At 31.2% G+C, this 16,740-nt stretch overlaps 1 protein-coding gene across 1 annotated transcript; it reads right to left on the bottom strand.

Moving 5' to 3' along the window:
• Nucleotides 1-10,095: 10,095 nt before the first annotated feature.
• On the bottom strand, nt 10,096-11,453 carry LOC144551965 (uncharacterized protein At1g08160-like). Its single transcript, XM_078300074.1, has 2 exons — nt 11,046-11,453; nt 10,096-10,577 (listed from the first exon to the last, which is right to left on the bottom strand). Exons 1-2 carry the CDS (start codon nt 11,342-11,344, stop codon nt 10,265-10,267), a joined length of 612 nt encoding a protein of 203 aa, XP_078156200.1. The 5' UTR covers nt 11,345-11,453; the 3' UTR covers nt 10,096-10,264.
• Between the last annotated feature and the right edge of the window lie 5,287 nt (nt 11,454-16,740).

Raw genomic sequence — 16,740 nt, forward strand, 5'->3', positions numbered from 1 at the left:
GTTACAATACGTTCTGCGCGAATCTCAAAGCTCAAATAATACTGGCTGCCGACGTAACCCCGAATAGGCACCGGACACGTCGGTCACGCAAAATATGAGATATCTCAGAGGATACGCACTCCTCCAATCGAATTCGGGTGCGTATCCTCTGAGATATCTCAACTTTTGCGTGACCGACGTGTCCAGTGCCTATTCGGGGTATGTAGGGGGTCAGAATTATGTGTGCTTTGAGATTCGTGCAGAACGTATTTAAACGGTTAGCATTTACCATAAAGTCACGCAAAGTTTGAGATATCTCAGAGGATACGAATTCATCGAATTCAGAGTCCAGTTCATTTAGGTTCTGGATATTTTGTGGCGCTGAAACAAACAATCATGCGTGCAGAGTAGTATTTAAAGAAACTGGTTGCTGGGGTCATAGTGACAAATGAATTATTCGGCTTCGGTTCGGCGAGGTCAAAAATTCATAATTCGGGAATAATTCGGGTATAATTCGGAAATGATTCAGAAATATCCGGATCAGAGATCTCAGTCCTGCAAGAGAGCAAAAAAAAAAATGTTCTGAGAAAAATTCGCAAATAATTTGTAAAATTTGTGATTTATTCGGGTTTAATTCAGTCAAAGTTCAGTCAACCAAATAATTTAACGTTCGGTTCAACATTACAAAAAAATCGAATTATTTGAATTTAATTCACGAATCTTGTGACTATGGCTGAAGTCAATTCTTTTGAGGATCCATCTAATAGGTTATATTTTCATATTATTTCTATAAATTAAAAAAAAAATATGAACTGAACTGATCTGCGTGTGCAGGTGAGCATCCTCAGCAGCATCATACTGTCTAAAATAACTTTCATCAAATTATTTCGGTACTTATTTATGGTGCGTTTGGATGAATCAAGGAATAGCTCGGAATAACAGCTATTCCTGGGTTCGAAATAGCTGCTAATCCAATATTTCATAGGAATAGCGGAATAGCAGCTAACCCAAGCTATTCATTTGTTGAGAATAGCATTTTTTTTCATCCAAACATGCTATATTGAGAATAACTCATCAGAAATAGTAGTTATTCCTGAATTAGTGCTATTCCTGTGTCACCACGAATAGAGTAAGATTTAGATGCTATGATAGCTACGGTAGATTACCACACTAAATTTAAACTCTGATGTGGCGATCTATTTTTCTTTGCTGGGAATTCTGAACCTCGTAATCTTGATCAGAAGATGCGTATTTTTTATTCATTTTTTTTTAATAACTCCAGCTAACCATATTTATTATTCTCTAATGGTCTATTAAGTGGACTACTCTCTGCAAATAGTATTTTTCCTGTTCGAGCTTTTCGTATTTTATTCAAATGAAATATGGTACCGTTTAAAAAATTAAATGGTCAACTCAATGATACACAAAATCCTGTAACATTGATCTGTTCTATAGGATCATACTACTATTTTTTATTTTTTATTTTTAGTAAACAGTCCGTAAGTGATTGTATTGATTGAGATAGTTACAAACTAGCTGTTACATAAGATTAGACAACGAGTGTCTATGAAAACATATAGCTGTAACAAAAACACACAATGAGTACGTATATGCATTATGTGGACACACAATTGGATCATCTTTACTTGATTAGACTGATAGAAGCGTAGTGATTGTTGCCACTGTATGTATATTGCAGCTAAAAAGATACTAAACTCAAACCGAATGGAAAATTGAATCAATCGGACCAGAATAATCAGCAATCAGCTGAAAAGACACTAAATCAAATTGGATTGAAAATTGAATCTACTAATCCAGAACAGGAGGTATGAAGCAACACAAAATAATACACAAACATTAAACCAAAAACGAAAAGTATACCTACTGTATATAGACGGAAGACCACTCCCTCTTTCGTCACCGAAGAGGAGAAAATACCTGTAACTTATCTGTTACGTCAGTTCGACACTCATAACAATAAGAAAAACTCAGCAAAAGGTCGCCATGATTTTCCTCTTTAAGTTTTGCCTCTTTTTGTTGTGCTTATCGTAACCGCTCAAGGCACCATTTTGAGAGAGGGATTGGATCATAATTTCAAAAAAAAAAATTTGTAACAATGATTTAAAAAAAAAAAGAACATTTGTTGTCGGAAAACGGATTCATATTCAAATAGATCAATTCGACTTGATATTCAATTTGAATCATTTGATTTGTGTTAAAATTTACCGGAACAATTTAGATTCATGCAAGTATAGATCCATATACACAAATCTTAATACTAATAATTACATGAGTATTATCGATCATCCGACCAAATTCGACCTTTTTTTCTTTGGTCTAATTTAGCTAAAAATTATCGAACATCCTACTAAATCCCGAAAACTTTATTTATACCATAATAATAAAAAAAAGATAAACCAAAACACTCTAATTTTGAAAGAATTCTAAAATTATCCAGACCGTCAAATGCCTCTGTGGTCTTAAAGATTGAGGATCGCTAATTAGCCATGCAGTCCCAGTCTAGAAACCTCCAAATAATTTAGCAGCCCCTTTTTATTTTTTATTTTTACAAAAAAATTATTAACAGACAAATAATAACATTGTGAATCATTTGAATCATCTTTGTCGTCCTTTGTCCTTTATGAATGATAATCCTTGTTCTTTGGGCAAAAAAATAAAAGGAGGGGGGCTAAATTATTTGGAGGTCTCTAGACTGAGGGTCGCTAATCTGAGACCACTAAACAGTTTGGCAGTCTAAGTGAATATGAAATTCTCATCAAACTAGAGTGTTTTGATTTATTTATTTTGTAATTATGGTACAAAAAAAAAAAACTTGGGTACCAAATCCGACCAAACCTTGAACATGTATAAATTATCTGAGTTTGAAACCGTCAAATGCTTCTACTAGGCATGAGATGAGGTGTTCATTATCAAATTATTAATATAATCAATCAATTTTTGTTCTTTAATTAATTAATATGGAAGACAGCACTAAGCCAGACAATATTGCCCCCGCGTTCTTTTTTTTATGATAGTCTTTATTAGGATTTGAAAGAAAAGAAAATTATTTTTAATTGAATTCTGATTGTTATTTCAAGATTCAATATAGTGTCTATTTATCAGTGTTCTAAATAGCACACTATACCGACACTATAGTGTTTTCAGATCTTAAATGTTAAGCTATGAAATATAAGTATGTTATTTTAGTTATAACTGCTATAGCGGTAACAGCAGTCTGCCATAGTGCATAGCGTGTAGCGCAAATAGCACACGTTATGGTACGACTTTTATTTAAGGCTTAAATTTAAAATTTCTCTTAACAACTAACTTTTTTAAGGCCCATATTACTTTTTCTTCTAAATAGAAAATTATAGATAGTTTATGACATGCTGCTTAGGTTATTTTGAATTTAAAAAAATTAATTTATGTCATAATGCTTAGCTTATTTTGAATAAAAAAAATAAATAGTTTATGATATTACTATGGATATTTTGAATAGAAATTTGAATTTTGCACTAGTTCAATATGAATATTATAATTTCTTAATCAATTTAGTGTTACTTATTGCTTTGTGAGACTTTAGATAATGTTGATAATTAGTAGAATTAAATAATATAATTTTTTGAAAAAAAATGTTATGTAGGTAAGCTCTTGCTATAACTACGCTATATGCGATAGCTTTATTTTTTTTAATCTTCCTGCGATAACGCGATAATTGCTATTTAGAACCTTACTATTATAGGTTAGAGGGTTTAAACTTTAAAGAGCTGTTGCAGTGTTTCTTAATATTATATATTTTTTTTAACTATTTACTACATATCTAATTGAGTTAATTGCAATTAATACAACAAATTAAAGAAAGATGTAGAATTAATAAATTTTCAGATTTTTCTTGCTATTTCCTAATTTTTTTTTAATCTTCAACAGTCTTTTAAAAGTTGACTTGGTAGACACTATCAAAAATTTCTAAAAAGACCGTCTGATTTTTGTTAAAATTCACGTAAACGTTAGAATTCAAGAAGTCATTTAAATTTTTTAAGTTTTAATTTTTTTGTACAAATCTTAATGCAGAACGGGAGGTTAAAGTCTGACTTTGAATGAGAATTTTGTACAAAACTCAATTCCTTTTGGTTAATACATCCTCACTCTTTCTTAAGGCTCTGTTCGGCCGCGTTACTGTTTCCGTGGGAAAAAAAATTCAGTTCAACTGAATTTTTTTTTTCCACAGAAATAATAAAAAGCAGTTCAAATTTTCACCTTTTCTATGCTCACACCTATTTCCATCGGTGCGCCGAAAGGGTCCTAAATGTCGTTTTATATCTGTGTTATATTTTTGCTTACATGCATGCCGATTGGTGGGTGACACAGTGAGGATTCTAGCATTAAATTCCGATGACATAGCATGAAATATAGTTGGTGAAATGTTGATTTCAACTTTTGAAAGTAATAAAGTGGAATATATATATGAGGTCAATACAAGCATCAAGTGTTGTTTAGGGTTTAGATCAAGTAGGTAGAATAATTGAATCTCAACAGTCAACATGCACTGGGAATAGAACAATTAAAAGTTAATAGTTCCTCTCCTGTATTACTACATTTACAGCACTTTATACTTTATAGAGGCAATTAGGATAAAAGGCATTGGCAGTCTATGTAGAATTCACATCCTCTCCAATACCTGATAAGGGAATCTTTTACAATTATTAGATCTGGACTGTTCTTCTTAACTTGGCACGAATCTCAAAGCCCAATAATACTACCCCTATGACAGTCCGAATTCCGAACCGGTTGAGATTTAATCTCAAACCGTAAAGTGAGAGTAATCCTCTGCAATACCTCAGAGGATATGAATCCGTCTATGTAGAGGTAATCACATATTTTTTAAGTAAAACACGGGTACTTGAGGACAAAAACAAGAAATAAATTGTCCTTTTAGGACCATTTTGTAATTTGTATTTCTTTAAAAATAAAATTGTAAATAGATGACATGTTTTATTTTTTTTAAAGGTTGGAGGTCAAGTCATTCAACTGTTAAAAGTTAGTTTTCGAATCTGCGACTTTCTGCACGGAAATTATTGCCTTTGCTACTAAATCAAAGACTGATTCTCGATGACATATTATTTTTAGATCACAAATGAACTCTTCACGTTCATTTTATATCAGAAGAGGTTTAAATATTGGTAAGCAAATATTTGAAACCGTTACTGTGACATTTATTAGATAGAAAATATTATAAATACCTATAATTTAGACATACTATATCAATTTTGGTTCAATTGAAAATAGATTAGACATACTATTAGAAAAATGTTGATTTAATTTTATTAGTACTTAGTAATAGCTAAATGACTTTCTTATTATCACAAACTTATATTTTGGCAAATTTAACTTAGTTTTTTTTTTCTTTTTTGTAGTCTCATAAATTTTATTGTCGATTTATGAGAATGCGACAAAGGGTTACATAATGTTATCTATAAAAAAAAAGTGAGAGAGTATTATACATATTGCTATGAAAAATGTTACCACTATACTGGTATCAATGTGGATACAATAATTTTTTTGAATCGGTCCATCACGCTTCAACATCGTTATTTCTATTTTCAAAGTTTAAACGGTTGATCTGAACTGCTCAATATAATCTTCATATTAAAATATATTTGAATAAAAAACTTTATATTTGTTTGGAAATATTTTGCTATTTTTTAAGATAGTACAAAATCACTGTTTTTAGAAAATTATGGACCATTAAAAATAGTAATTTTCTACCTCTCTAAACAATTAGTAATTTTTTTTTTATAAAATTTGGTATCCAGGCATATTTTAATATGAAAATTATATTGAATGGTTCATGTCAATTATTTACAATTTGAAAATAGAGATAATGATATTGGAGTATGATGGGTACAAAACTAATGAGACATTTTAACCTTACTCTTTATTATGAATAACAAAACAAATAATATGAATAAATAAACCACTTAACATAAATTATAAAATAAAACAACCAAAGTAAATATAAGCACTTAACTTGAATAATAAAACACTCAACATGAATAATGAATGTCATGTTTTACAATTAATTTTGTTTTGTTATTCATTTTGAATTCTTTATTATTCACCTCTGTTTTATTATTATTGATGATTAATTAATTATTTGGTTTGTGTGATTTATTATTCAAATTAAATGCTTCGGCCAGAATTTTACCGGAACTCATTCGCTAGTTATTATTTATTTCGAAATATTTTATTATACACTTTAATTGCTTTATTTATTATTCACATTACATATTTCCAAGGAAACATTATTCATTTCGAGTTATTTATTATTTACTTTAATTGCAATGTTTATTTTTCATTTTAATTTCATTGAAAGGATTTACTAGTGATATTGACAGTAAATGTGAGTAGAATTAGAGTGTTTTTAAACTCATTAATTATTTTTGGTGAGCTTAACTCTGAAATACATTGGAAGATTTTTAATGGCGAACTCAAAAATTTGAAATCGAGAGGTTAATTTTAATGTGTTTATTTTTTTTATTGTTTTTGACTGCTTGACTTTATACTAAAGTAATTAAAAAAAAATTATAATTTTGATATGTGAACACATCACTTGTAAAGTATATCGATTTCAACGGTTTAAATTTGTAGTTTGAAGTAAAATCGGTAGGTTTAGGAGTTAAGCCCACAAAAGATCTTGATGAACTTAAGTAGCACTTTAGTTCTAATTGTGGAATAAGATATATCAATGAGTAGAACTAAGGTGTTCTTATACTCACCAAGTCCATTGTACTTCAAGATCTATTCAAATGACTTCAAATGTCGAATTCAAATTATTGAAATTAATCTTTTTCACGAATAATGCATTTACATAAATTTATAGATTTGAAATTAATTTAGAACAAAATCAAGTTGTTAAAAAACAATAAAAGTGAACATATTAAAATTAATCTACAACTCTTATTTTTTTTTTACAGCTTGACTTTATACTAAATTATATACTAAATTAAGTTGAGATTTTACAAATTTAACATGTTAACATCTCACTTTTGAAGTAAATTTATTTTAACAGTTTGCATTCATCAATTTAAATATTTTTATAGATTTAAAATTGAACTCACTAAAAACAACTTGGTGAGCTCAGGAACAATCATGTTTTGCTCTATGTATCGATTTTTTTTTAGAAACCATAAATAAAAAAATAGATTTTATCAAACCAACTTAATTGTTTTGTTCTTTTATAAAAATCATAAGAACCGAGATGTCATTTCGGTTCTATTTTTTTGGTACCGAAATGGCAATTCGGTCCGAGTCGTTGACAAAAATGTGAAAATGTATTAGACCGAATTGCCATTTCAGTCTCGAAAAAAAAATCTGACCGAAATAACATTTTAGTTCTTGTGGTTTTTAGAAAAAAAAATTAATCATGTTGTTTCATTAAAATATTTTTTTAATTATGGTTTATAAAAATAATTCCTATATATGAGCTCCCCATTGTTATTTCCGGGGAGAGAAAGTCAACATGGTACTTTGTGATTCAGGCTTCTCATTTCTCAATTCTCATGTGACCTTTTCTTTCCTTATCTTCTTCTTTTATTCTTTGTTGAAGCATTAAATTCAAAATATACCTCTCATAACTGTTGTAACATGAAGAGAATGAGATGGTTAGTTGGTCGGCATATTCATATGCTGAAAGTTTTGGAAAGAATTAAAATCAAAGGAACAGGATGAGAACGAACTTGAACGCATCCTCTAGTCTTTGGCTACTTGCTGATGGCTTAATTCATGCAAGTGACATTGCTTGAAAATGACTTGCTCAAACAACTCTGGTACTGGTAGTGGTAACCGGTAAAAGGGTATGAGCCATTGATAAGATAAATGTCACAAATCAGATTAAAATAGAACACGTATCCTCTGCATTAACTCAAAAAGAAATATTTTGAGTTGATGCATACCGTCTGATTTTAACACTAGAGCTCTTTAATATTAGTGCGGATTTAGTTCGCACAAATTTTAAAGCGGATCGGATGGTCCAGATGCATTAACTCAAAAGACTCTCTTTTGAATTAATGCAAAGGATACAAATTCCTTAAAATACTTGCAATACCAAAATTTGCAGACTTAATATTGAGTCCGGTTAGTATAACATCGGTGTCATATGACACTAACTTCAAAATCAATTAAATAGACTTCAAATGACTAATCCAAACCGTTTAAACCGATTTACTTTATGAGTGATGCGTTTACATACAAATTTTTTTTTATATTTTCGAGTTATTTTAGTATCAAATCAAGCGGTATAAAAGTTGGAAAATGAATGTATTAAAATTAACTTAAAAACTCACACATTTGACCGCACAACTAATGAAGTAAATCGGTTTGAACGGTTTGGATTCACCGTTTGAAGTCGATTCGATAGGTTTTGGAGTTGGTGTTATATAGGCTGAAATGACACTGATGTTATACTAGCCATACTCCTTAATATTTGCAAATTTCGTCCAGGATTGAACCTGAATTTTTTTATTTTTTATTTTTTATTTTATGAAATGTTTAGACAATATTTTTATTGTAATCCTCATTGCTACTTATGAACTGAACCAATCAATGATAAATCATTTAAACAAATTAACGCATCACGAGCCGTTAAGTAGATTGGTTTCAACAGCTTAAATTTATCATTTAAAGTCATTCGATAGATTTTGGAGTTAAGCTCACTAAAGAATTGGTGAACTTGAGAACACTCTAATTTGACTCTAACTCTAATAATAATAAGAAGAAGAAGAAGAATTATAATAAGAATAAGAATAAAAATAATAATAATAATAATAATAATAATAATTGAGATACGAATATATTAGCTCTAGACTCTAGTCCATTTTTTTTTTCCTTGGCGATGTGCTTAGCAGAATAATAGTCATTACCATCATCATTGTCATCATAAATAACAGGATCTGATGCCAATATAAGTGGGACCCCCAATAATATATTTTTAAATTATAATGTAACAACAACCTAAACCAGACCCAGAAATTATGGTGCATTTTAGTGCTGCTTCATTATTGAATTCCAACTAAACATTTTAATTATTTTCTTTCCTATGGAAAGTTTAGCTAAACCTTAACATATTTCTTCTCTTAGAATAATGTTATCAAGTTTTGCTAAATATGATTTAGGTACCCCATTGTTGGAAGTAGTTAGACAAACATGTTTGTCTTATTCATGGCATGACTCACAAGCTTGGTAGGTCTCAAATATTTAAATTTAGCTATGTACCTGAAAATAATCCTTTTTTTTTCCGATCCTAATAGTACAAATGTCACATATATAATAAATTGAAATAAAAATATAGTATTTTTATAGTAACTGGGCTTAATAGGCCATTAAGTGGTGATAACTGGGTTTAACATTTTATAGTAACTGGGCTTAAAATGTCATATTGAAATAAAAATAGAATAACATGCATTATCTCTTCATGTCTTGGGCCCATTGGGCTTTCACAAAAAGGGCAAACAAATTCAAGCTGATGTATTGTCTTTACATAGTTGATACTTTCACATTAAAAACAAAACAAAAGGTTGTTAATCCTGTTTAGGTTTTTCTTTACTGTCTGCCATTGTTGGTAGGGGTGTTCATCGGTTCGGTTCGGTTTAGCATTGCAGCCAAACCAAACCGAACCAAAGTTTTATTTCGATTTGTTCGGTTCAAACTGAAATATATTAATTTTTTTATTTAAAGCAATTGATTTATAATAAACCGAAGTATATTAAGAAATAAACCGGGGTATTAAGAAATAAATTGGGATATTAAGAAATAAATCGAAGTATATAAACTAATTGATTAAGAAATAAACCGGGGCGGTTTGGACCAAATTCATAATATATAAAAGTTTGGTCAGTTCGGTTATTTCGGTTTTGAAAATTTCCAAACCGAAGCGAACCGAAGTTATAATTCGGTTTTGAAAAGAAAACCAAACCGAACCATTAAACCAAAAAAACCAAACCGTTTGGTCCAAACTAATTCGGTTTGGTACAAAACCGAATAAACCGGACCCGATGAACACCCCTAATTGTTGGTTCTAAGCAGTGTTTGCTTATAATGAGAACCTATTAACATAGTGAATTAGAAACATATAAAAAATCAATGATCTTAAAGTGGAGCAACCATTACATGAGAAAGCAGAGTATCCAAACCAAAAGAAAAAAATACAGAAGGAAAATGCACAAAAGATAAGCAATCCTTAGTCTCTGCAAACAAATAATTCAACCAATCCAAACTAAAAACCCGAAACTTAAATATCAACATCACAGTAGACTCTATCAAAATCCGTCGATTTAGATTTAGAGAAGTTCACGACCACGGGGCAATATGCCCGCAAGGTGTAGTGCTTGGTCTTGGCCAACCCAACTTTGAACCTGATTCTTGATCTGACTCTAACCTCCAGTTCAACCTTTCCGCTGGATCGGTCATGCTTCAAGTCCTTTGTAGCTGAATCAAGCAGAGGTGTGGACTTGGACAGTGGGTGTACATCGAGTCTAGTGGCATTGCGCTTCGGTTGGTGGAATGGATCGACATTGCTGAATGCTATCATCTCATCATCATACCTGTCAAGCCAACAATTTGGTAGTTAAATAGTGTTCTTTATTAACATAAATATTATTTAGAAAATGTTGTCAGATAATTTTATCATCTTCTTCAAAATAACATCAGCCTATGTTTTTCATTTAAAAAAAAAAAAATAAAACATTGGTTCTGCAAGTAGAAAAATATAGAGTATAGCGAACAGAGTGTCCGATCCCTTAGTATTGACTGAGAATTAAATTGCACAGCATTTTTTTTAATATAAATTCAACATCAAAAATTGAAGATTGTTACCAGATACTAGATATATACTGCAAAATTTAGATGTATATGTTATCAGATGTTGGAAAGCAGCTATGGCCTATGGAGAAACATAATTGGTGAACACTTGTAACGGAGAAATAGACACGCACACACATGTAACTGAATAAATGGTAAGAGCATGAGCATGCCAATTATTACTTTGAGAGAATTACTGAAAATTGCATTACCAGACAGTGACTTCGACGTAATCGTAGTACACTGAAACCCTGTGATTGCGATTGTCTGATACAAGGACAAGATCAAATGTTGCATTAAGCGCATCCGAAGAGCTGATGTTAAAATCACGCACGCTCGCACCATCAACATAATAGTCAATTGGCTTTGGACGAACGACCAGCCAGAAAATGAGAATTATAAGGCCGACGATTACAGCAATGGTTATCACTAATGCTATCAAGCAATAAAGTAATCGCCGGGCTCCACCAGTTTTCTGGGTTGCTTGGTGGCTGCGCCCTGGGGCAGCCATTGTTAAAACTTTTGTTGGAGATTGAAATTGTTTCTTGAATGAGGATAGAATTTGTGTAGTGTTGTCTGGAGAGGAAACCAATGTGCCAAATGGTGCTTTAAAGTAGTGAAGAAAACAAAAGTGGCGGTATACAAGCTGGAAGAATATTTAAATTCAAAGGTTACTTGATCTAGAAGTGTCCATATCTTTTCTGACTTTTGTGTGTATTGTTCTGCATTGCGAGTCGTATAATTGGTTAATATTTAAAGTTGGTACATCCAGTGACCCGCTTCGTGCTGTTATACATGTATGTGTGCAGAGAGAACTCGAAAAGGGATTGTGGGAATGGATGAGTAGGCTAATATGCTTTGTGCTTTAAAGTCTGTAAACAACTCTTTGCTTTGTTTTCTTTTGCTTTTCCTCTCCTTTAGTTTTCCTTTGTCTCCTTTATCCATTGAATTTGAATTTGGAATCCTTCCTGCACACTCAACAAGGATGTTTTAAGGTTATCAACAAGGATGTTTTAAGGTTACTGTTTCAGATTTCATTGTGCTGTGAACTCTTTGCAATTCTTTCTCTTTGTCTAGAAGATATGAATCTTAAGATACCTTTTTGTCTCTGAGCGGGGGCAATTTGATGCCCGGATAGAGCTGTTCGATCCGCATCAAGTTTTTTGAGCACTTGCTCTCCACAAATCTTAAAGTTGCCCACAGGAATATTGATGCAGGTCGGACGGCTCTGACATGACATCAGACCAAATTTAGTCTGATGCCATTCCTTTGTCTTTACCTTTAATTGAATCCAGAAGTACTTGAACAATTCGACGGGTGTCATATCAAATTTGGTCTGATGCCTGGATAGTGCTATTCGATCCGCAACAAATTCCGCGAACACTTGATCTGCACAAATCTAGTTGTTTGCGAATCTTGATGCGGATCGAACGACTTTTAAATAGCATCAGACTAAATTTGGTCCGATTACCTTTAAATGAATTACAGGTAGCTAACATTGAACCAAAAGCTGTTTGTCATACTAGATATGATCAAATCCAGAAGTACTTTCCAGTTCCCATCACATCCATTTTGTAGACGCCAATGAACACTTTCTATCATACACTGATACACACTTTTAGATACTGGTACAATGACGAAATATAACACACATAATTAGAACGAAAAAAAAGGTGCGTGATGAACAGTCATTTGTATTTCATGATAAACTGTTAAAAACGCTGGAAAAAGTGAAAAACCTTATCTTATTTTACATATGGAGAACAAATTTCCTGTACCTCACTGGTAAGAGAGTTTGGATTCTATAAAATGACACATATTTTGAGTTGCAGAATCCAAGTAAATCTGGATTAATTTAAAATTTTATGGAATTGTTTTAAAATTCGTGTCAACTTATGACGAACGGTCCAGAATTCAAACTCAAATTTTAAATTATGTTAGGAGATCTAAATTCATTGTGACCCTAGAATTCTTTCCCATGCCTTCTGCAACGGTCCAGTTAAGGTTTCTTTTAGAAAAGGCTGTCAGGTGGGGTCCGTAAAAACAGAATTGGAGGGTCAGTTTTAGCAACAAACGGAGTAGTCCAGTTTAAGGAAATAAAGAGTGTTTAGGAGAGTAGGGAGATCTCCATTTACTTCTTTTTTTTAGTTTGTTACGATAAATAAATAGTTTGTTAGTCTGATGTATCATCAGCGGAATTAATCGCATGATTCGATCAGCAAGAGTTGTAATTTCTTTTCTCCATAGTTTTGCCTATAAATAGGCATCCACTGTAACCGATTAGGATATGAAATAGAATAAGAATTTTCTGGTTTATCTCTTTCGTTCTACTTTACTGTTCTTGTATCCAAGATCCGATTTCTTTGAAATTAGTTCAAATTGTTTGAGTGTTCGTAAAATTCCTCTTCTCTCTGACCTTTGCGTGATCAAGGTCATAGCACCTTCCCTCACGTATTATTATAGCTTTGTGTTTTGTAAGAATATCTCATTTTATTCTGATCTTATCCTTATTTAATTATCAGTTTAAAAGCATAGCATGAAGCGACTCCGGTCAGTTTCGTTCGATTCACATCAAGATTCGTGAACATTTGATTCTTCAAATCTCAAAAATGTCAGGACGAATATTGATGCCAATCAAACGGATGAGACAGAGATTAGTCTAATTTGGGCCGTCCTCGATTCAAGGAGTTATTGAATTGATTGAGTCATTTGAGTGGTCCTTGGGCCACCACAGTGAAGGGCTATAAAAGCCCAAAGAGAGGCCCAACAAAGACTAAAGCCAGCACGAGATCATCTTGAATTATTTGGTTCATTTAAAATTATAATTATTTAATATTTTTATTAACATTGAAGACGCGCAATGTTTGTATTTGAAAATATTGAAATTGATTCGCAGCAAGAAATATGTATCTTTTATATAACTTTCAGGATCTAATTATACAATGAGATGTTAGTATGTTACTCCTCCAGATCTAAATAGGATTTTCTTTAAATAATAAATTTTATTACAAAATCAACATAATTTATAGCTTTCTTTTCACTTTCATTATTTATAAATAATATGAAAATAAGCATGCAAAATTTAATAATTGAAATTCGTGTTTAGCTCAAACTCGATATTCATTTTTTGAATTAAACTAAAGCCAAGTTGAAAATCAATTTTTGGTCTAGTGGCAAAGAAAATCTTTTCCATTTAGAAAGTTGCAAGTTCGACATCCAAAATAAAACTCCGTTATAAATATTAAATAATTAGATGAAATGATCTTTTAAAAAAATAAATTAAAAAAAATAAAGCCAAGTTCAACCTTTTCTAGTTGGATTATTTTAACGGTATTAATTAATAGAGATCAAGCTAAGCAGCCCCATCGTTAGAAAGCTATACTATAATTATCACCTAAATATTTCTAATCATGATGCAACAGCAGTGAGATATTATAAAGTATAACAGTAAGATTTTTGTTTGTTTATTCAAAGATAAAAGTGACGACATAGAAACCTACCCACAAATGTCAAAAGGAAGACATTGGCCATTAAAAAGCAAAATGATTATGGATTATATTAGGTCCATAACATCATCTCTTGAGCCTAAATTAAATAGTAATATATTTACAATAGGTTTTACAATTTGTTGGGTTAGATTTGAGACATTCCTTTCATAGACGTATACTCAAATTTTTTAGTACCAATTTCTTTAATAGTTTGCTTTACACGTGTCGGATGCTGATTGGTTAGAACTGTATTTATTTTTTTAATAGCATCATATCAGTGCTTTTTACTAAAAAAGAATGATGAAGGAGTATATTTAAATTTTCTTTACACGTGTCGGATGCTGATTGGTTAGAACTGTATTTATTTTTTTAATAGCATCATATCAGTGCTTTTTACTAAAAAAGAATGATGAAAGAGTATATTTAAATTTTCTTTACACGTGTCGGATGCTGATTGGTTAGAACTGTATTTATTTTTTTAATAGCATTATATCAGTACTTTTACTAAAAAGAACGATGAAAGAGTATATTTAAATTTGCAACCGCTGCTTGACATCTTTCAAACTTTAATTTAAGGCCCTTTCCTACGCTCCAAAACAAAAATATCTTCCATTTGATACATGGACGGTCAATTATGTTAGGATAAGTTTAGGAGTAGAACTAGGGTGTTCTTAAGCTCACCAAAGTGTTTGGTGAGCTTGACTTCAAAATTCGTCAAATCGGTTTCAAATGATGAATCCGAACCGTTGGAACCCGCCTATTTTACGTGTGATGCGTCTACATGTGAAATTTTTAAACTTTCGAATTAGTTTAGTATAAAGTCAAGCGGTCAAAACATGTTCAAAAAATGAATGCACTAAAATTAATTTATTAACCTTCTAATTTTGACCAAGTGACTTTATACTAAACTAATTCGAAAGTTAAAAAAATTCACATGTAGACGCATCACACGTAAAATAGACGAGTTCCAACGGTTCGGATTCATCATTTGAAACCGATTTGATGGGTTTTGGAGTCAAGCTCACCAAACACTTTGGTGAGCTTAAGAACACCCTAGTTCTACTCTAAGTTTAGTATTATAGTTAGAGTGGCAAAAATGACACGGCGGAGTCAGCTTCGTCACGTTACGGTACCGAACGGCACGGTACGTACGTGTGTCAGTTACGTGTCGTGATTCGCATGTTTCATGCCGTGTTCATCTTTTAAAACTTTGACACGACACGGCATGTCATGTGAAAAATCTAGTCACGACACGTAGTCACGCGAGTCACGTGTAATTATGACCATTAGATATTGATTAAATGATAAATCTTGAATAAACTAGCTTAAATTATGATTAAATGATCACACGAGGCACGTTTGAACACGGTGTGACTCACGTGGCGTGATCATTTGCGTGCCGTGATCACTCCTTGATATTTTAGTCACGACATGGCACGAGATCAAAATCACGGCGTGTTAGTCACAGCACGGCACGACACGGCACGTTTTTTTTCCACTCTAATTATAGTATACATTTAAATTTTAATGAACAGGTTATATTTAGTGTATATTATGAAAAACTATAATTTATTTTAAAGGACAGAATATCATTCAATGATAAAATCAAATCTGGTATCTTTTATAATACGAAATTCTTTTCACCTCTATATCTGTCCAATTAATGTAGAATATTTTTCTTTATCTTCCTATCATAAAATTGTCAAAACTATCTTTAAAAATTATTGTATTACCAAAAATTTAATTATAAACATCGGATGTATACCAAATAGAATGTGTCATTAAATTTGGATGTACGATAAATAAATTGTTAGATTAGAAATTGTTTCCTTTTCTTATCTTAATAAATTATAAATTATGATCCGTCCTCATAATTTTTAAGAATAAACTTTTAATTTAATACCTAAAGACAATATTCTTTTTATAGAAAGTTTCAGGTTTTAAATCTGAATGAAGAATTATTTATGAATATTTGAAAGAAAATAAAGAAATTAACACAAAAAATAGTTCCATTTAATATATACGATCCAATTGTTCAAATTTAGTAGCCGTTCAAGAAAACATTTGTATCACAAATTCCAACTATGAATAAATCAAACAATGAGATTTTATGAGAGCATAAAATGGTTGGGTTTTGAGAACAAAATAAATAAAGGAATTATCTTAACTAAAACCAGATCATTAGAAAGATTACTGGAGGAGATGGAAATTAACAAACTAAGAAAATAATTACTATAACTTCATAATTTTGTCTTTATCATTTAGTTGTCATATACAAGAGATTACTTTTTAAGTATAAATTTAGTCAAGTAATTCAATTATTTTATATTTATAAGATATTTTTATTTAAATTTTGAACTTGTGATATCTCATGGAAAGAATATTATATTTGTTATCATATGCATGGGATTTTTGAAAT

Source organism: Carex rostrata, chromosome 3, assembly GCF_964058835.1.
Source record: "Carex rostrata chromosome 3, lpCarRost1.2, whole genome shotgun sequence".
Lineage (NCBI taxonomy): Eukaryota > Viridiplantae > Streptophyta > Magnoliopsida > Poales > Cyperaceae > Carex > Carex rostrata.

Excerpts from the sequence above, each read along its gene's own strand:
- LOC144551965 (XM_078300074.1), bottom strand. The coding sequence starts at position 11,344 with ATGGCTGCCCCAGGGCGCAGCCACCAAGCAACCCAGAAAACTGGTGGA. Across the intron at positions 10,578-11,045 it reads TACGTCGAAGTCACTGTCTG|GTATGATGATGAGATGATAG; the intron begins GTAATGCAATTT and ends TTGGCTTGACAG.